The 18,688-nt window shown below is 43.2% G+C and overlaps 1 protein-coding gene across 3 annotated transcripts in view; it reads right to left on the bottom strand.

Moving 5' to 3' along the window:
- The window catches only part of LOC115107543 (pleckstrin homology domain-containing family G member 3), a 119,466-nt gene that overhangs the window by 5,209 nt on the left and 95,569 nt on the right, over window positions 1–18,688 (bottom strand). For 2 of the 3 annotated variants that reach the window (XM_029630941.2, XM_029630937.2), the window contains 10 exons: window positions 15,192–15,374; window positions 14,387–14,479; window positions 13,586–13,672; window positions 13,460–13,493; window positions 12,221–12,322; window positions 11,816–11,848; window positions 10,796–10,806; window positions 9,636–10,010; window positions 8,004–8,117; window positions 122–1,805 (listed from right to left, as the gene is read on the bottom strand). In XM_029630941.2, coding sequence (XP_029486801.2) covers window positions 122–1,805; window positions 8,004–8,117; window positions 9,636–10,010; window positions 10,796–10,806; window positions 11,816–11,848; window positions 12,221–12,322; window positions 13,460–13,493; window positions 13,586–13,672; window positions 14,387–14,479; window positions 15,192–15,374 — 2,716 coding nt within the window. The remainder of the gene's footprint in view (window positions 1–121; window positions 1,806–8,003; window positions 8,118–9,635; window positions 10,011–10,795; window positions 10,807–11,815; window positions 11,849–12,220; window positions 12,323–13,459; window positions 13,494–13,585; window positions 13,673–14,386; window positions 14,480–15,191; window positions 15,375–18,688) is intronic. The other variant, XM_029630940.2, reaches the window with a different exon arrangement.

Here is an 18,688-nt window from a genome sequence, read left to right as displayed (position 1 = left end):
ACTTGGTAAAAAGGATAACACAGCACTTCTTGAGGCACAACACTTAGGGACAAACAAAGCTCTTCCCTACCTGAGTGCACATCATTTAGAAAAACACAACACTCTTCCATATCTTCCGTACCTGAGCTCTCTGGCTTCTCCTCGATCACACAGGGCAGATTCTTCTTTCCAAACAGGACATCTCGCTGTCTAGGAGCTGGTGTGGTGCACTTGATACGCTGGCTGTACTGCCGGGCCAACTGGAAAACTTTGTTCTTAGCCATCTCCGCATCGTCTGGCGACTGAGGCTCCTTGCTGGCCTCCTCCCCTTCCTCAGCCCTCAACTGGATGACCCTGGGCATAGGAGCTCTGGAAAGCCTACCCTCGTCAACCCTGGATCTGCGGGGATCCCTCACACTCGCTGTACGGCCAAGCCCCAACACCTTGCTCTTAATGGGCGAAGGGCTCATGGATTCTTCAGTGATGGTGCTCAGGTCTGCTTCCTCCAGTATCATAAAGGAATCGTCAGGCTCCGATTCAGAGTTCTTCTTTGGAGTCTGGCTCCTTCTGCTCAGGCTTGGACCAGCGACTCTAGAGGTCTTCTGTTGAGCCTCGGTGTCTTTCACAGGGCCTCTGGCCTCTCCCTGGGATCTGCTCCCCTTTTTCTCCATGTCCTGCCAAACCTTGATCATCTCAGATGAAGGTCGGAACTCATCGTCCTGGATGTGCCTCTCCTGTAAACCCAGAGACCGGTCCTTTCTCTCTGCCTCTGAACCCACCACCTCAGGCTTCTTACTTCTTTCCAACTCCAGTGAGTCAAATGATGCACCGGAGGTCATGCAGTCCCAGACGCCTGGAGCCTTGGATGAATCAGGTTCTGAAGTGGAAGGGTGGGGTGCAGAGGAAGTGGCCAAGGCTGATGTATCACTTTTCTCTGCGCCAGGGCTCTCGTCCGAACTGTTGAACCAGCTGACAGAGTTCTTGACAAGGCCAGTAGGGATGTAGGTCAGGCTCTCCCTGCGCCTGAGGCTGAAGTTGGCATCCTGGTGCTCGGCAGTCTCGTAGTAGCTTTTGATTTTGTCAATGAGCAACTGGTCCTGCTTGGATAGGGTAGAGTCTCTCCTCCTGTGCATCTCAAAGAGGCTGTCATCCCTCGGAGAAAGCATAGTCAGATCCGTTCCGCCAAAGTTGTCCTGGGTCGGTTCGAAGCAGGAGCTGTTCAGCCAGTGGGGGCGTTCATTGCCTTCGCCGCCAAGGCTGAGGGTGCTACCAGTCCGGCTGGGAAGGCGTGGCGAGGGGCAGCCAAGGGAGCGGGCATCATCCGTGCTGCTTCGCCTGGCGCTGTTGGTGAAGTGCTCTGCGATGGCACTGGCTTGATTCAGTACGGAGGGAGGTAGAATGCTGCTGGGCCCGCTCTCCTGTGCTGCTGCTACTTCCTCTTCCTCCTCTTCTTCGGAAGATTCTGCACTGCTCAATGTTTTTATGTCATCTGACTGAGATGCTGACGACGCCCCGGTCTGTTCCTCCATCGCATCCTCCTTGTCACTCTGGGGCTCTGGTAACGCGATCCAGCGGGGAGTGGTGCAGACCTTGGGAGGAGTGGTGCAGACCTTGGGAGGAGTGGTGCAGACCTTGGGAGGAGTGGTGCAGACCTTGGGAGGAGTGGTGCAGACCTTGGGAGGAGTGGTGCAGACCTTGGGAGGAGTGGTGCAGACCTTGGGAGGAGTGGCAGAAGCCTTCTCTGGGTCCGAGGGGGCTGGCTTAAGCCTTTCAGTGGACTCCGAGGCAGAGGTCTTGGTCTGGAGCAGTGGCTTGTCCTGAGGAGCCTAGGAGAAAAAGTGTAATGCTGAGTAAGAGCACAAAAGCAACCTCCATCCTTAAATCTGCAATTTATAACTTTTTGGGGTGACCCTACCAAATTCACATAGAGATCAGAGTTATAGATCTGTCATTTCCATTGAAAGCAAGTGTAAGAAGGGGTAGAAGTGTTCTATGTGCGCCTGTGTCTATACTTTCCTTTCTTAAGTTTCGCTCTTGCGTCTTTTACTTTTGTACAACAGATTCAAACAGATGACAGTTCTATATTTTTGGTTACTGAAAAAATATTTCACAGCGGTTTAGATGGTACAATGATTCTCTACACTATGCATTGCTTAGTGAGTCACAAACTGAAATTAGGCAAACTTTTCCATTTATTGCCACCAGGAAATGGCAGAGGGATTTCTGCATATTTCACCTTTAACATTCATCAATTCTCTAAACAAGTGAAGTGTTTTTCAACATACACTGAAAACAAACAATGCAAAATGTACATCTTTAAAAATGTGTCAGTACCTGGGTAGTTCCATGAAATTAGTGCTTGTGCAACTTTAATGGGGGTAGGGCTGGGTGATATGGCCTAAAATGATATCTAGATTGTTTCAGATTTATGAGCGATTCACAATATACAGTCGTGGCCAAAAGTTTTGAGAATGACACAAATTCATTTCCACAAAGTCTGCTGCTTCAGTGTCTTCAGATATTTTTGTCAGATGTTAATATGGAATACTGAAGTATAATTACAAGCATTTTCATAAGTATCAAAGGCTTTTATTGACAATTACATGAAGTTGATGCAAAGAGTCAATATTTGCAGTGTTGACCCTTCTTTTTCAAGACTTCTGCAATCCACCCTGGCATACTGTCAATTAATTTCTGGGCCACATCCTGACTGATGGCAGCCTTTTCTTGCATAATCAATGCTTAGAGTTTGTCAGAATTTGTGGGGTTTTGTTTGTCCACCCGCCTCTAGAGGATTGACCACAAGTTCTCAATAGGATTAAGGTCTGGGGAGTTTCCTGGCCATGGACCCAAAATATCGATGTTTTGTTCCCCAAGGCACTTCGTTATCACTTTTGCCTTACGGCAAGGTGCTCCATTATGTTGGAAAAGGCATTGTTCGTCACCAAACTGTTCCTGGATGGTTGGGAGAAGTTGCTCTCAGAGGATGTGTTGGGTCTTTATTCATAGGCAAAATTGTGAGTGAGCCCACTCCCTTGGCTGAGAAGCAACCCCACACATGAATGGTCTCAGGATGCTTTACTGTTGGCATGACACAGGACTGATGGTAGCGCTCATCTTGTCTTCTCCGGACAAACTTTTTTCCGGGGGCCCCAAACAATCAGAAAGGGGATTCATCAGAGAAAATTACTTTACCCCAATCCTCAGCAGTCCAATCCCTGTATCTTTTGTAGAATATCAGTCTGTCCCTGATGTTTTTCCTGGAGAGAAGTGGCTTCTTTGCCGTCCTTCTTGACACCAGGCCATCCTCCAAAAGTCTTTGCCTCACTGTGCGTGCAGATGAACTCACACCTGCCTGCTGCCATTCCTGAGCAAGCTCTGTACAGGTGGTGCCCCGATCCCGCAGCTGAATCAACTTTAGGAGACGGTCCTGGCGCTTACTGTACTTTCTTGGGCGCCCTGAAGCCTTCACAACAATTGAACCACTCTCCTTGAAGTTCTTGATGATCTGATAAATGGTTGATTTTAGGTGCCATCTTACTGGCAAAAATATCCTTGCCTGTGAAGCCCTTTTTGTGCAAAGCAATGATGACGGCACGTGTTTCCTTGCAGTTAACCATGATTGACAGAGGAAGAACAATGATGCCAAACACCACCCTCCTTTTGAAGCTTCCAGTCTGTTATTCAAACTCAAATCAGCATGACAGAGTGATCTCCAGCCTTGTCCTCGTCAACACTCACACCTGTGTTAACCAGATAATCACTGATGTCAGCTGGTCCTTTTGTGGCAGGGCTGAAATGCAGGGGAAATGTTTTTTGGGGGATTCAGTTCATTTGCATGGCAAAGAGGGACTTTGCAATTAATTGCAATTCATCTGATCATTCTCTTCATAACATTCTGGAGTATATGCAAATTGCCTTCATACAAACGGAGGAAAATTTATATTTGTGTCATTCTCAAAACTTTTGGCCACGACTGTACATCTACATTTAAAAAAATGTTTTCTTTCAATTATTGTTGTTGTACAATTACAGGTCAAATACAATGCATTACAAACAGTCAGCCATAATCAAATTAATTCAGGGCTTGTGTAATTATACCGAGGCTAAATATAAGCCTTCCACAACCATAAGACCCATTCGTTATTTTATTTTATCAAAATAGTTTAACCTGATTTTTTTGCAATAAATCACTGATCTGGCTTTCAAGTCTGTCTATGAAAATGCCCTTTTTGTTACAAATTTTACTAGAACCATGCATAATGCACATTCACTAATAACTACCTGTAGCAGGAATTAGGCTGTAGAAAACTAACAGAGGTCTCATCAACAATCTCTCAAGCCCAAGTGCTAGTGATTAGCCAGACCATATTTATATTAAAGTTTAGCAAACTTAAATCTATTTGCTAACAGAGTGGAACAGTTGAATTGTTATGAACACACCCTTATGCTTGAGAACAAGCGGACATAAATGCGATACAGGCATTTGCGCAAAAACATTTATTTCTGAGCATTCTTTCATGGGCAGTAGAGAAAATGTTTGCTGCAATTCTACACATTTTGCCTTAGGCAAATGTTGCCATTTTTTAAAATATGGAAGTATGCTTGGGGTCGTTCTCCATTTGGAAGACACATTTGCGAGCAAGCTTTAACTTCCTGACTAATGTCTTGAGATGTTGCTTCAACATATCCACTTACACTTTTCCTCCTCATGATGCCATCTTTTTTATGAAGTGCACCAGTCCCTCCTGCTGCAAAGCACCCCCACAGCATGGTGCTGCCATCCCCGTGCTTCACGGTTGGGATGGTGTTCTTCGGCTCGCAAGCCTCCCCCTTTTCCCTCCAAACATAACAAAGGCCATTATGGCCAAACAGTTCAATTTATTTTTCATCAGACCAGAAGTTATTTCTCCAAAAAGTATGATCTTTGTCCCCATGTGCTGTTGCAAACCGTAGTCTGGCTTTTTTATGGTGGTTTTGGAGCAGTGGCTTCTTCCTTGCTGAGAGGCCTTTCAGGTTATGTCGATATAGGACTCGTTTTACTGTGGATATAGATACTTTTGTACCTGTTTCCTCCAGGATCTTCACACGGTCCTTTGCTGTTGTTCGGGGATTGATTTGCACTTTTTGCACCAAAGTACGTTCATCTCTAGGAGACCGAACGAGTCTCCTTCCTGAGCGGTAATGACAGCTGCATGGTCCCATGGCGTTTATACTTGCATACTATTGTTTGTACAGATGAACGTGATACCTTCAGTTGTTTGGAAATTGCTCCCAAGGATGAACCAGACTTGTGGAGGTCTACAATTTTTTTTTCTGATGTCTTGGCTGATTTCTCTTGGTTTTCCCATGATGTCAAGCAAAGAGGCACTGAGTTTAAGGTAGGCCTTGAAATACAACCACAGGTACACCTTCAATTGACTCAAATGATGTCAATTAGCCTATCAGAAGCTTCTAAAGCCATTACATTTTCTGGAATTTCCCAAGCTGTTTAAAGGCACAGTCAACCTAGTGGATGTAAACTTCTGACCCACTAGAATTGTGATACAGTGAATTATAAGTGAAATAATCTTTCTGGAAACAATTATTGGAAAAAATTACTTGTCATGCACAAAGTAGATGTCCTAACAGACTTGCCAAAACTATAGTTTGTTAACAAGAAATGTGGGGAGTGGTTGGAGTTTTAATGACTCCAACCGAAGTGTATGTAAACTTCTGACTTGAATTGTACATATGGACAGAACCAAAACAAATCAAATGATTCTGTCTCTTCGCAGCACAGTCTGCAGAGCTGGGATGGTTGTATCCCCCCTATATATAACATTCTGTTCCTTGGCCGTCATTGAAAATAAGAATTTGTTCTTAACTTACTTGCCTAGTTAAATAAAGGTCAAAATAAATTCTATTGGTTGCAAAAATAGAAAAACTAGTTTTAATGTCTCCAACATAAGTGTATGCAAACTTCTGACTTCAAATGAAAACATTTGAAAAGTATTCAGACTCCTTGACTTTTTCCACATTTTGTTACATTCCAGCCTTATTCTAAAATGCATAAAATATTTTTTCCCCACCTCAATCTACATAATGACAAAGCAAAACTTGACAAAAAAAACTGAAATATCACATTTAAGTAAGTATTCAGACACTTTACTCAGTACTTTGTTGAAGCACCTTGGCAGTGATCACAGCCTTGAGTATTCTTGTTAATGAAGAAACAAGCTTGGCACACCTGTATTTGGGGAGTTTCTCCAATTCTTCTCTGCGGATCCTCAACCTCTGTCAGGAAGCGTCGCTGCACAGCTATTTTCAGGTCTCGCCAGAGATGTTCGATCGAGTTCAAGTCCAGGCACTGGCTGAGCCACTCAAGAACATTCAGAGACTTGTCCCAAAGCCACTCCTGCATTGTCTTGGCTGTGTGCTTAGGATCGTTGTCCTGTTGGAAGGTGAACCTTCGCTCCAGTCTGAGGTCTTGAGCACTCTGGAGCAGGTTTTCATCAAGGATCTCTTTGAACTTTGCTCCGTTCATATTTCCATCGATCCTGACTAGTCATCCAGTCTCTACCGCAGCAAAAAAATAACCACAGCATGATGCTGTCACCACCATGCTTCACCGTAGGGATGTTGCCAGGTTTCCTCCAGACATGCTTGGTTTCATCAGACCTGAGAACCTTGCTTTAAGGTGCCTTTTAGTAAACTCCAAGCGGACTGTCATGTGCCTTTTACTGAGGAGTGGCTTCCGTCTGGCCACTCTACCATAAAGGCCTAATTGATAGAGTGCTGCAGAGATGGGAGAACCTTCCAGAAGGACAACCATCTCCACAGAGGAACTCTGGAGCTCTGTCAGAGTGACCATCGGGTTCTTGGTCACCTCCCTGACCAAGGCCCTTCTCCCCCTATTGCTCAGTTTGGCAGGGGGCAGCTCTAGGAAGAGTCTTGGTGGTTCCAAACTTCTTCCATTTAAGAATGATGGAGGCTACTGTGTTCTTGGGAACCTTTTAAAGCTACAGAAATATTTTGGTACCCTTCCCCAGATCTGTGCCTTGACACAGTCCTGTCTCGGAGCTCTACGGACAATTCCTTCGACCTCATGGCTTGTTTTTTTGCTCTGACATGCACTGTCAACTGTGGGACCTTATATAGACAGGTGTGTGCCTTTCCAAATCATGTCCAATCCATTGAATTTACCACTGGTGTGGTAAATAAGTCAAGGGGTCTGAATACTTTCAGAATGCACTATACTATACTATATATATATATATATATATATATATATATATAGTATAGTAGAGTGCATTCGGAAAGTATGTATTTAGTTGAGCTTGCATTGAATTGCCCCTACCTGTTGCACACAAAAAGCTTCCATTCCCCCTGTCGTCAAAAAGAGATTGATGGCTGATTTAAAGATGAGGTTGTCAACCATGTTACTTTATTTACTAATAGTTACTTAATAGGCATATAGCATTTTTTATACTTAACCTCAAGATTGGAAGGAATGCGTTTTTTTTATTAGGTAGAAAATGTGTTCTTTATGACAGAAAGTAAATATTAAGTGACATTTCCACCCCCCCCCCCCCCCCCCAGCCAAGTTAGGCTACTCAAAAAGCACCTAATTGGTGAGGCGACCCACCAATAAACCTCACATGATCTACAGTTCCATTTTATCTACCAGATTCTGACACATGTTCTGTTACTGTGACAGAATGAATCTGAAGCAGAAAGCTTGGTTGGACAGCGCTTCCAATCTGAGAGGCAAGGAGAAGTAGTTTGGAAGAGACACATTGACCCAGACAGGCCACTTCCACGGCCATCATTTGATGGAATACATCAGTCAAGACAGATGGGCACAACGTTTCACTGAATAATGTCAGTGGCCCTGGCTGAAGCAGGGGAAGTGGTGAAGACCAAACCCAGAAACTTGAGACAGAATGTTTTCCCTCCATCCCCAGGATGATGTTTGATTTTTCACAGATTCAGACGGTACAGTGAGGAGGCACAAACACCAACCAGCTCTGGCACGTCTTTACCTTTTCCGCGATGGAGGTGCTTTGCTCTGTCTCCGACTGTAACACAGGACCAGATGAAATCCCATTCTCTTTGTAAGACCCATTCTCCTCAACTACATCGTCTCCCTCTTCATCCTTCAGGAAGAAAAAGATCATTTTAGAACCAGGTTTAAAAATATTTAGAATTAGCTTCCTAACATCAGCCAAGACAGGGCTAATACATATTGATAAGCAATAATACAACATTTGTATTCAAGATTGTTTTCATAAAATTTTATAAATTGCCAATAAATCTGTTATTTTTGACCCTATAGTCTCATATTACTTTAATTACAAGAGTGAAAGATGATACTGGTCTGTTCAAGATGTACATCGTAAGAATGGGACTCATTATTTGAATCTGAAAATACAGACGGGAATGCATTTGCAAGGGGATTAGAGCCAGGTAAAGCATGTGTTGTGAATCAGCAAACTTCATTATCAACAGCACACTCTATGCACACACGATTAGTTGATCAATCCCAGCAGACATGCAAATCAGTGTTGTGTTAACAGACGACGCTAATGTCAGACTGACACTCAAGTAGCAGCAAACGCTTATTTTAGTTCAGCATAAATAAACAGACAAATGAGAAAATACCGGGGGGGGGGGTTTATAGATGACATTTATAGATGAGCTGGTTTAAACAAGACACTATGCATGCAGAACTTCTTCAGGACTGGTCAGTAGTTTAGAGCACAAACAGAAAAGGGTGACTCCTATTTTCTTAGTATGTACCCGTCCTGGGAGCAGTGTCAGAGTGAGACATTGGAGCCAAGGTTTGTGCTAAACTGAGAGATGAGGGCAGTTACCTACCCTTTTTCATTCCCTTTTTAATTGAGAGATTCACAAGAGGCAATGACAACGACATTGTAAATGGCAGCAAACCAACAAAAGGTCATTTTGTCAGTTAAATAGAAATTAATAAGGTTCCATTCATCCCCTTGTTTTTGCAGCACCGACAGTCACTCACACAAGCACAGTCACTCACACAAGCACAAAGCACAGTCAGTCACTCACACAAGCACAAAGCACAGTCAGTCACTCACACAAGCACAGTCACTCACACAAGCACAAAGCACAGTCACTCACACAAGCACAAAGCACAGTCACTCACACAAGCACAGTCAGTCACTCACACAAGCACAAAGCACAGTCAGTCACACAAGCACAGTCAGTCACACAAGCACAAAGCACAGTCAGTCACACAAGCACAGTCAGTCAGTCACACAAGCACAAAGCACAGTCAGTCAGTCACACAAGCACAAAGCACAGTCAGTCAGTCACACAAGCAGTCAATCAACATAAGCAGCATTAGAGGTACTCTGGGAGTATGACGATCATGCATCTAGTAGTCTAACGCAGTTCAATGTAGAAAGCATTGAGACAAAGAGCATCCATGCTTAGACGGAGCACCATACATGAAAGTCAGTCGCTGTTTGCAGGATGCGAATAGCATTGACAAGGGGTTATCCAAGACATTAGTAGGTTATGGCTGACAAGACTCTGGGCTAGACTAGGGTGGACCAACGTGGCCAAGCTGGGGACTGGAGGGGGGTAGCTACAAAGCTTAGAAGAAGAAGGAAACCCGATGGTGGCACCTAGAGCCTCACCGTTGTGACCCCCATGGAAAGCAAAGCCCTGGCTCTATAGTGCCAGCAGGAGATGGCGGCCAGCATGGAACTGGCAAAGTCCTCTACCTGGTCTTCCTCCATCAGAATATCATCCGAGTCACATTCCTCCCCCAGAGTCGCCCTGCCCTTGTGGGATGATGACCCTGTCCTCGGCTCCTCAATGTCACTGGGGCTTAGCCTCTCAAGTGAGCCCTTCCTAAGGCCCATATCCTCCTCCTCTTCTTCTTCCTCTTCCTCCTCCACACTAGGCCTCTCAGCCTCGGACTCGCCTAGGCTCGAGCCCAGGGTGCTGACGCTAGCGGCTGCCTGAATGGAGCGCGGGTCGTCTGGTAGGGCTCCTTCGCTGTCTGCGTGCTGTAGCGTGAAGTCACACAGATCACACAATGCATTTTGTCTGACGAACCTCCTCAAGACCTATTCAGTAAAGCCTGTTGGGTATCTCCACACACTCAGCAAATACTCTGGATTGTGTGAAAACATGAGCCCTATTACAAAAATCGTCTCATACCCACATGTGGTGACATTATAGAGCTACAGTAAATCCCAGACAGAGCAACAGGATGGTTCCTATTAAGACGGCAGGGTAGCCTAGTGGTTAGAGCGTTGGACTAGTAACCGAAAGGTTGCAAGTTCAAACCCCCGAGCTGCCCACTGTCATGGAAAATAAGAATTTGTTCTTAACTGACTTGCCTAGTTAAATAAAGGTAAAAAAGACCCCTAAAGTGCCTGGGAATAAGACACTGATTGCCAATTGACAAGACATGCATTTCACATCGAGTTCAGAGTTCCCCCCACCTTTGGATAAGACACTGCATGGGGTGAAAATGGAATAGAATTCTGTTCATTTGTTCTGAAATAATCATGGGAAAGCAACCACTGAGGGCAGTTCCAAAATATAAACTGTAATTTCCTGAATTTAAGGGCACTAAATTAAATGTCCATCTACAGATGTACGTTTCCTCTCACTTAGAAAAAAAGCCTTCCTTTGTATGACGTTAGCCATCTTTGAACGGCATGTTAACCGACATTATTAACCGTAAATTCCCCTCGGCTGGGCTTTGAGAGCAGAGATAAGTGCAGCATAATAGAGCACGTGTTTGTTATCAAGTACAATTTCAAATGGATCACTCTGGGCTTACCTTGAGGACGGCTGTAGGATCCCCACCGGTAACAGGACAGGTGAACAAGAAGGGAAGAGAAATATTTTTAAAAATGTAATTAAAAAAAAGGGACAAAAAGCTAAGTATTCAGTCAATTGTAAATCAAACAAGCCTACGATAAGCAAAATTAAAATGCACTCAATGACAATGATACCTCCCTGATGATGAAATTGAGTTTGCTTCTCCAATGAATTAGTCTAATATCCTTAGACGAAACTTTGCCAAAGTATCATATGACTGACAGTTCCATATTGAGTTTGGAAAATTAATTAGTCAGTCTGCAGTCCGACAGCATTGTTTGCTTGGACTAAACCTAGCTCACTGTCACACCACACAAGGCGCATGAGAAAATAAAATGAATAATGCTAATGTCACATTTTTCACTAAAAGTCTGAATCAATCGAATGGGCAAGAGACACTGATCGGCTCTCCAAACCACATTTGACTACTAGAAAAGAGCTGGAGAGACACTCGATGGAGCAACCAAGGGGCTTTTATGCTCTCATTTCAGAGGGAGAAGTAAAAGACCTTAGCTTTTGTTCTCCCCAAAACGAGGACAAAGGTGCTTTCCTTTTACTGCTACCCACAGTTTCTTTGAAGCACCTGCTGTGTGATGGTCCCTCATCACACACTGGTGGAGCAGCGTCCATTTGTACAGTGCATCATGTCTTTATGTGACCTATTGTTTTATTAATGACTATTGTTTTGATGTGTTGTTTTGTTTCAGTTTGGACCCCAGGAGGAGTAGTGGCTGCCTTGGCAGGAGGTAATGGGGATCCTAATAAAATACCAAATACTAGACATAGAATCCACCATTTGCACCAGCATCATAGGAGATGCGCATTTCCTCAAGCTAACCCTTTCATATTTGGTTACCAACTGTGACTATTACACAGAGGAAGTAGGTTCTGAACAGTCACAAAAAGGTTCTCAGAGGTGTTTGTCATAATGGCTGATGATGACATGAAATTGGTTGGGATGAAAGCCTTGTGTCCTTACCTTTGGTGTTCTTCAGGATCTGTTTGGTCGGTTCTGAGAGAGAAATAGACAATGAGCACATCTCAAAAGAGAGCCACTTCAGACAGTCCCCGCCTCATCACAATTCAAAAAACTGCATAGATGGTCATTGTCAAATCCTTTTCAGTGAGATACAATATTTGAGTTATGTAAATGTGACACGTAAAGCCCAATCTGAATCCAGGCTAACAAAGCATGTAGAGTAACCGTTAGCTACGTGACTGACACACAATTTGAACATTGGCCAAATCAAATCAAAATGTGAAAACACTAGAGTCATAATATGTCTCCCCATATCATTTCCCTGTACGTTCACCTACACAGCAGTGAATGGTTTACACATCAATAATAGATATTTGAGTTTCAGGACTAAAGTTGGGTGCTTACCTGACTGCCGTCGCCCCTGACGACCTTCTCTGGGAAACTCGTCTGATTGGCAGGACATGGCCTTTTTCATTCTCTCTGGACTGTACCGGAACTTTGATGGGTCTTTTAGGCACAGAGACAAACATGCGTTAACAGACTTACAAATCATGAATCACACCTGATGAACTTATAGTCTAATGAATGACATCATGATCCAAGAACAATAAATACAAAAATCTTGAAGAAAAAAACTCAGCTGACGCATGATGGTCAATCCACTCACTTTCCAATATTATTAGTGTGTGGCTTTTGTATATAATTAATACATATATTCTAGTCAAGTACTAATGAAGAGTCCTTTAAGAGGAGGCAGTCAGTCTGAAATAATAAATACACAACGACTGCCATTCCATAATTTCTATAACATTTATTAATAAATAACGTATCTATACTGAACAAAAACATAAAACACAACATCTGAAGTGTTGGTCCCATGTTTCATGAGCTGAAATAATAGATCCCAGAAATGTTCCACATGTACAAAAAGCTTCTTTCTCTAAAATGGGTACATCCCTGTTAGAGAGCATTTCTCCTTTGCCAAGATAATCCATCCACCAGACAGATGTGACATATGAAGAATCTGATTATTACACAGGTGCATCTTGTGCTGGGGACAATAAAAGACAGCTCTAAAATATGCAGTTTTGTCACACAACACAATGCCACAGACTGCAACAATGCAATGTCCACCAGAGCTGCTGCGAGATAATTGTATGCTAATGTCTTTACCATAAACTGCCTCCAACATTGTTTTCGAGAATTTGCTAGTCTATGAGCTCCATATCCGGTTCTTCACCAGCGGGATCGTCTGAGACCAGCCACCCAGACAGCTGATGAAACTGAGGAGTACTTCTGTTTGTAATAAAGCCCTTTTGTGGAGAAAAACTAAGTCTGATTGGCTGGGCCTGGCCAAGCCACTTGGGAGCCAGAACCACCCATGGCAGCATCCCTGCCCAGTCAAGTGAAATCCATAGATTAGGGCCCAATGAACTGATTTCAATTGACTGATTTCTTTATATGAACTGTAACGCAGTAAAATCTTTGAAATTGTTGCATGTTGCTTATTATATTTTTGGTCAGTATATTAAAAGTATCCCTCTCCGCCACTCTTAAATAAATGAACTTCATTCTGATGTTGCTTGGATATAAAAATATGTGGCTGGGCAGAAAAGTGCATTAATAATCACTACGAATACTCACAAATCGAGTCCATTTCTAAGATGGCCTCCTTTGCCTGATAAAAAGAAACACAAAAACAACCGTCAGCTATGCCCCTTAGATTACCCCATTCCCTCTTTAATATTAGCAATAGCACCTCATATGTACCTTCTGAGGGATGATGGCTTGATGGTTTTCTAGAATGATCCTTTTGATGTGATGGGCCCATAGTTTTCTCTCTTCCACAGTCTTGGCCTGAGGGTAAGGGGGTGAGAGAGGGGGCAGGTAAGTTCCTATGCATTCCCACAGAGAATTCACTACAAGTAAAGAAAAAACAAACACCAAAAACAAAAGACAGTTTTATGGCTATGATAATGATGGCGTAATGATGATTTGTTTTGGCAAAAACCAAGCCAGTACACCTACATTCTACAGGTGCAGGTTCTTATGAACAGCAGGCCTTATTTCAATCTAGTCTACATTATTACACAACAGGAACAATGCCTGCAAGGTGAGAGTTGACCTACTTTAAATATTCATACAGTTGTATTATCAGAAATCAGCCATGAACACACACACACACACACGTTTGCATTACTATCCTTGTTCGGACCAAACAAATGATTCCCATTCAAATTCCTATTTTCCCTAACCCAAAAGCTAACTCATAACACTGACCCTTAAATCTAAAACTGCCTTTTGTCCTTGTGGGGACCAGCGAAATGTCCCCACTTGTTAGTTTTTCCCCCTTATTTTACTATCTTTGTGAGGACGTCTGGTCCCTTCGAGGTTATAAAAACCAACCTCCCCACACACAATACTGTAATCTGATTCACATGCTTAACTATGGCATTCATGATTCTAAAAGTCCACTACTAATGTGTCTTACTGTTCTCCTACGATGTCTGAATTCCCATTAATTAGCCACTGTGGTACTGTGCGGTTGATTGAGAGGTCTCCCTCACTCACCTGCACTGTGTGGGGCTGCTTGGGGTGCTTGTAGTGAGTGACGCTGAAGCTTAGAGAGTCCTTGGCACTCTCGATTAGCATGAGGGTGGAACACTGTAGCAAAACAAACACGAGAGACATGAAAACAGAATGAAATATAGTTAAGAGAAAAGATTGGTCCGCACTCAAATAGGGAAAATGAGATGTAATACTAAAGTATATTCATTAATTCAGTGTGTAGGGGACACTGATGAACACTGATCAAACCCAGTGTCACCAGAAAGATAGGAAAGACAAACGTGACATATCAGGAAGGTGGAAGAAAGTAAAAAAATAAAAAAATAAAATAAAAACAAGTTAGAAAATATTCATAAACCACAGAAAAGAATCGGGTCCGTCATTATCACTGACGCAGGAAAGGAGTAGATCAGTTCCAGTCCTACTACCTAATCTGTCATTCATCATCAGGAAAGAAAGGAAACGACGACAGGAAGTTAGTTTAGACCAATGGGACAAACCACAGATAAGCCAAAACACACTCAGCTCTGTTTTTAAAATTCAACTCAATAAGTCTTCATTAATCCCCTTAGGGACCATTGATAAGACATTATCAGAGCACAAGTGCAAATTTACATAAATCTCCTAATAATGAATATACAATAAATGCAACACACAATACATTACTTTTCGCCATTCAAACTAAGTGATTGGAATATAATGGAGACTTAACAAAACAAAATCGGATTTGAAACAGGAAAAAAACGCAGGACAACAGGGTTGACAAATCCTGACCCCCTAACCCTTGACCCCAGCAAGCAGCACTCACCGAGATGAGGGTCTTGAAGACGTAGTGCTCTCCTCGGCGCCTGGTGATGAGGAGCATGCGGTCGAAGAGAAAGAGTGTGCGCTCGTTCTTGGCCCGGTGGACCTTGAAGGTGCCCTCCAGGACCAGTTCCCCGTACGTGGTCAGGTCCGGTCCTTTCCAGTTGATCAGCAAAGACTGGACCTCCTGGACAAGCCAACACAGATGAGGTGATGAAGGAGCACCTATTTATTAAACACCCAACAGCAATAGACATCATAGGGTGAAAAAGGTATAATTGTGGCACAAACAATGTTAAGCAATTAATTTCCCCAAAATGCTCAAGGGTGTTTCTTGAAGGTGTGTATTTATAGGGGTATTGAGTTTAGCCAGGTTGATGGGGGGTGTTTTTGTATCGTTGGGGGTGTTTTTGTATCGTTGGGGGTATTTTGGGGATCGTTGGGGGTATTTTGGGGGATCGTTGGGGGTATTTTGGGGGATCGTTGGGGGTATTTTGGGGGATGGTTGGGGTGTTTTGGGGGATCGTTGGGGGTGTTTTGGGGGGATCGTTGGGGGTATATTAGAGGGTATTTTGAGCAGTGAAGTCTCGTCAGAGGAGGAAGGAAATGACAGGAAGGCCAAAAAGATAATCAAGGACAACAATCACATGAGCCACTGCTTGTTCACCCCGCTATCATTCAGAAGGAGAGGTCAGTACAGGTGCATCAAAGCTGGGACAGAGAGAATCAAAAACAGGCCATCAGACTTAAATAGCCATCACTAGCCGGCTTCCGCCTGGTTACGCAACCCTGCACCTTAGAGCTTCTAAGGTGAAAAAAAACCCCAGCTTCTATCTCAAGGCCATCACTGTTAAACAGCCATCACTAACATAGAGAGGTTGCTGCCAACATAGACTCAAATCTCTGGCCACTTAATAAATAATAAATTGACTTATTAATAAAAGGTCACAAGTCACTTTAAAAAACACCACTTTAATAATGTTTACATATCTTACATTACTCATCTCATATGTATATACTGTACTCTATACCATCTACTGCATCTTGCCGATGCCGTTCAGCCATAGCTCATCCAAATATTTATATGTACATATTCTCATTCATCCCTTTACATTTGTGTGTATAAGATAGTCGTTGTGAATTTGTTAATTACTTGTTAGATATTACTGCATTGTCGGGAAATAGAAGCACATGAATTTCGCTACACTCACATTAACATCTGCATGTGACAAATAACATTGGACTTGATAGAGGCTATATATACATAGAATTGGAATCTTTGAACACTTAAATAGTGTTTATATAATGCTTTACTCATCTCATAGGTATATACTGTATTCCATTCTACTGTATTGGGGCGGCAGGTAGCCTAGTGGTTAGAGCGTTGGGTCAGTAACCGAATGGGTTGCTGGATAAAATCCCCAAGCTGACAAGGTAGACATCTGTCATTCTGCTCCTGAACAAGGCAGTTGGCCACTGTGCCCTGGTAGGCCGTTATTATAAGAATTTGTTCTGACTTGCCTAGTTAAATAAAGGTTAAAAATAAATAAAAATGTCAATGCCACTGACATTGCTCAACCTAATATTGATATATTTCTTAATTACATTCTTTTACTTTCAGATTTGTGTGTATTGTTGTGAATTACTACAGCACTGTAGGATCTAGGAACTCAAACCTTTCACCGTACCCGCAGTAACGTCTGCTAAATATGTGTATGTGACCAATAACAATTGATTTTAAGCCGTTGTCCTGTTGGAATGTTTTCATCAAGGATCTCTTTGTACTTTGCTCTGTTCATCTTTTGCTCGATCCTGACTAGTCTCCCAGTCCCTGTCACTGAAAAACATCCCCACAGCATGATGCTGCCACCACCGTGCTTCACCGTAGGGATGGTGCCAGGTTTCCTCCAAACGTGACACTTGGCATTCAGGCCAAAGAGTTCAATCTTAGTTTCATCAGACCAGATAATCTTGTTTCTCATGGTCAGAGTCCTTTATCTCCAAGCGGGCTGTCATGTGCCTTTTACTAACGTCTGGCCACTACCATAAAGGCCTTACTCGTGGAGTGCTGCAGAGATGGTTGTCCATCTCCACAGAGGAACTCTAGAGCTCTGACAGAGTGACCATTTGGTTCTTGGTCACCTCCCAGACCAAGGCCCTTCTCCCCGATTGCTCAGTTTGGCAGGGGGCAGCTCTAGGAAGAGTCTTGGTGGTTCCAAACTTCTTCCATTTAAGAATGATGGAGGCCACTGTGTTCTTGGGGACCGTCAATGCTGCAGAAATGTTTTGTACCCTTCTCCAGATCTGTGCTCTGACATAATCCTGTCTCGGAGGTCTTACGGACAATTCCTTCGACCTCCTTCGACCTCAACTACAAATACTTAGGTGTCTGGTTAGACTGTAAACTCTCCTTCCAGACCCATATCAAACATCTCCAATCCAAAGTTAAATCTAGAATTGGCTTCCTATTTCGCAACAAAGCATCCTTCACTCATGCTGCCAAACATACCCTTGTAAAATTGACCATCCTACCAATCCTCGACTTTGGCGATGTCATTTACAAAATAGCCTCCAATACCCTACTCAACAAATTGGATGCAGTCTATCACAGTGCAATCCGTTTTGTCACCAAAGCCCCATATACTACCCACCATTGCGACCTGTACGCTCTCGTTGGCTGGCCCTCGCTTCATACTCGTCGCCAAACCCACTGGCTCCATGTCATCTACAAGACCCTGCTAGGTAAAGTCCCCCTTATCTCAGCTCGCTGGTCACCATAGCATCTCCCACCTGTAGCACACGCTCCAGCAGGTATATCTCTAGTCACCCCCAAAACCAATTCTTTCTTTGGCCGCCTCTCCTTCCAGTTCTCTGCTGCCAATGACTGGAACGAACTACAAAAATCTCTTAAATTGGAAACACTTATCTCCCTCACTAGCTTTAAGCACCAACTGTCAGAGCATCTTACAGATTACTGCACCTGTACATAGCCCACCTATAATTTAGCCCAAACAACTACCTCTTTCCCAACTGTATTTAATTTATTTATTTATTTTGCTCCTTTGCACCCCATTATTTTTATTTCTACTTTGCACATTCTTCCATTGCAAAACTACCATTCCAGTGTTTTACTTGCTATATTGTATTTACTTTGCCACCATGGCCTTTTTTGCCTTTACCTCCCTTCTCACCTAATTTGCTCACATTGTATATAGACTTGTTTTTTTTTACTGTATTATTGACTGTATGTTTGTTTTACTCCATGTGTAACTCTGTGTCGTTGTATGTGTCAAACTGCTTTGCTTTATCTTGGCCAGGTCGCAATTGTAAATGAGAACTTGTTCTCAACTTGCTTACCTGGTTAAATAAAGGTGAAATAAAAAAAATAAAATAAAATGGCTTGGTTTTTTGCTCTGACATGAACTGTCAACTGTGGGACCTTATATAGACAGGTGTGTGCCTTTCCAAATCATGTCCAATCAATTGAATTTACCACGGGTG

Source organism: Oncorhynchus nerka, linkage group LG24, assembly GCF_034236695.1.
Source record: "Oncorhynchus nerka isolate Pitt River linkage group LG24, Oner_Uvic_2.0, whole genome shotgun sequence".
Taxonomy (NCBI): Eukaryota; Metazoa; Chordata; class Actinopteri; order Salmoniformes; family Salmonidae; genus Oncorhynchus; species Oncorhynchus nerka.
This window is presented reverse-complemented; position numbering and strand designations above follow the sequence as displayed.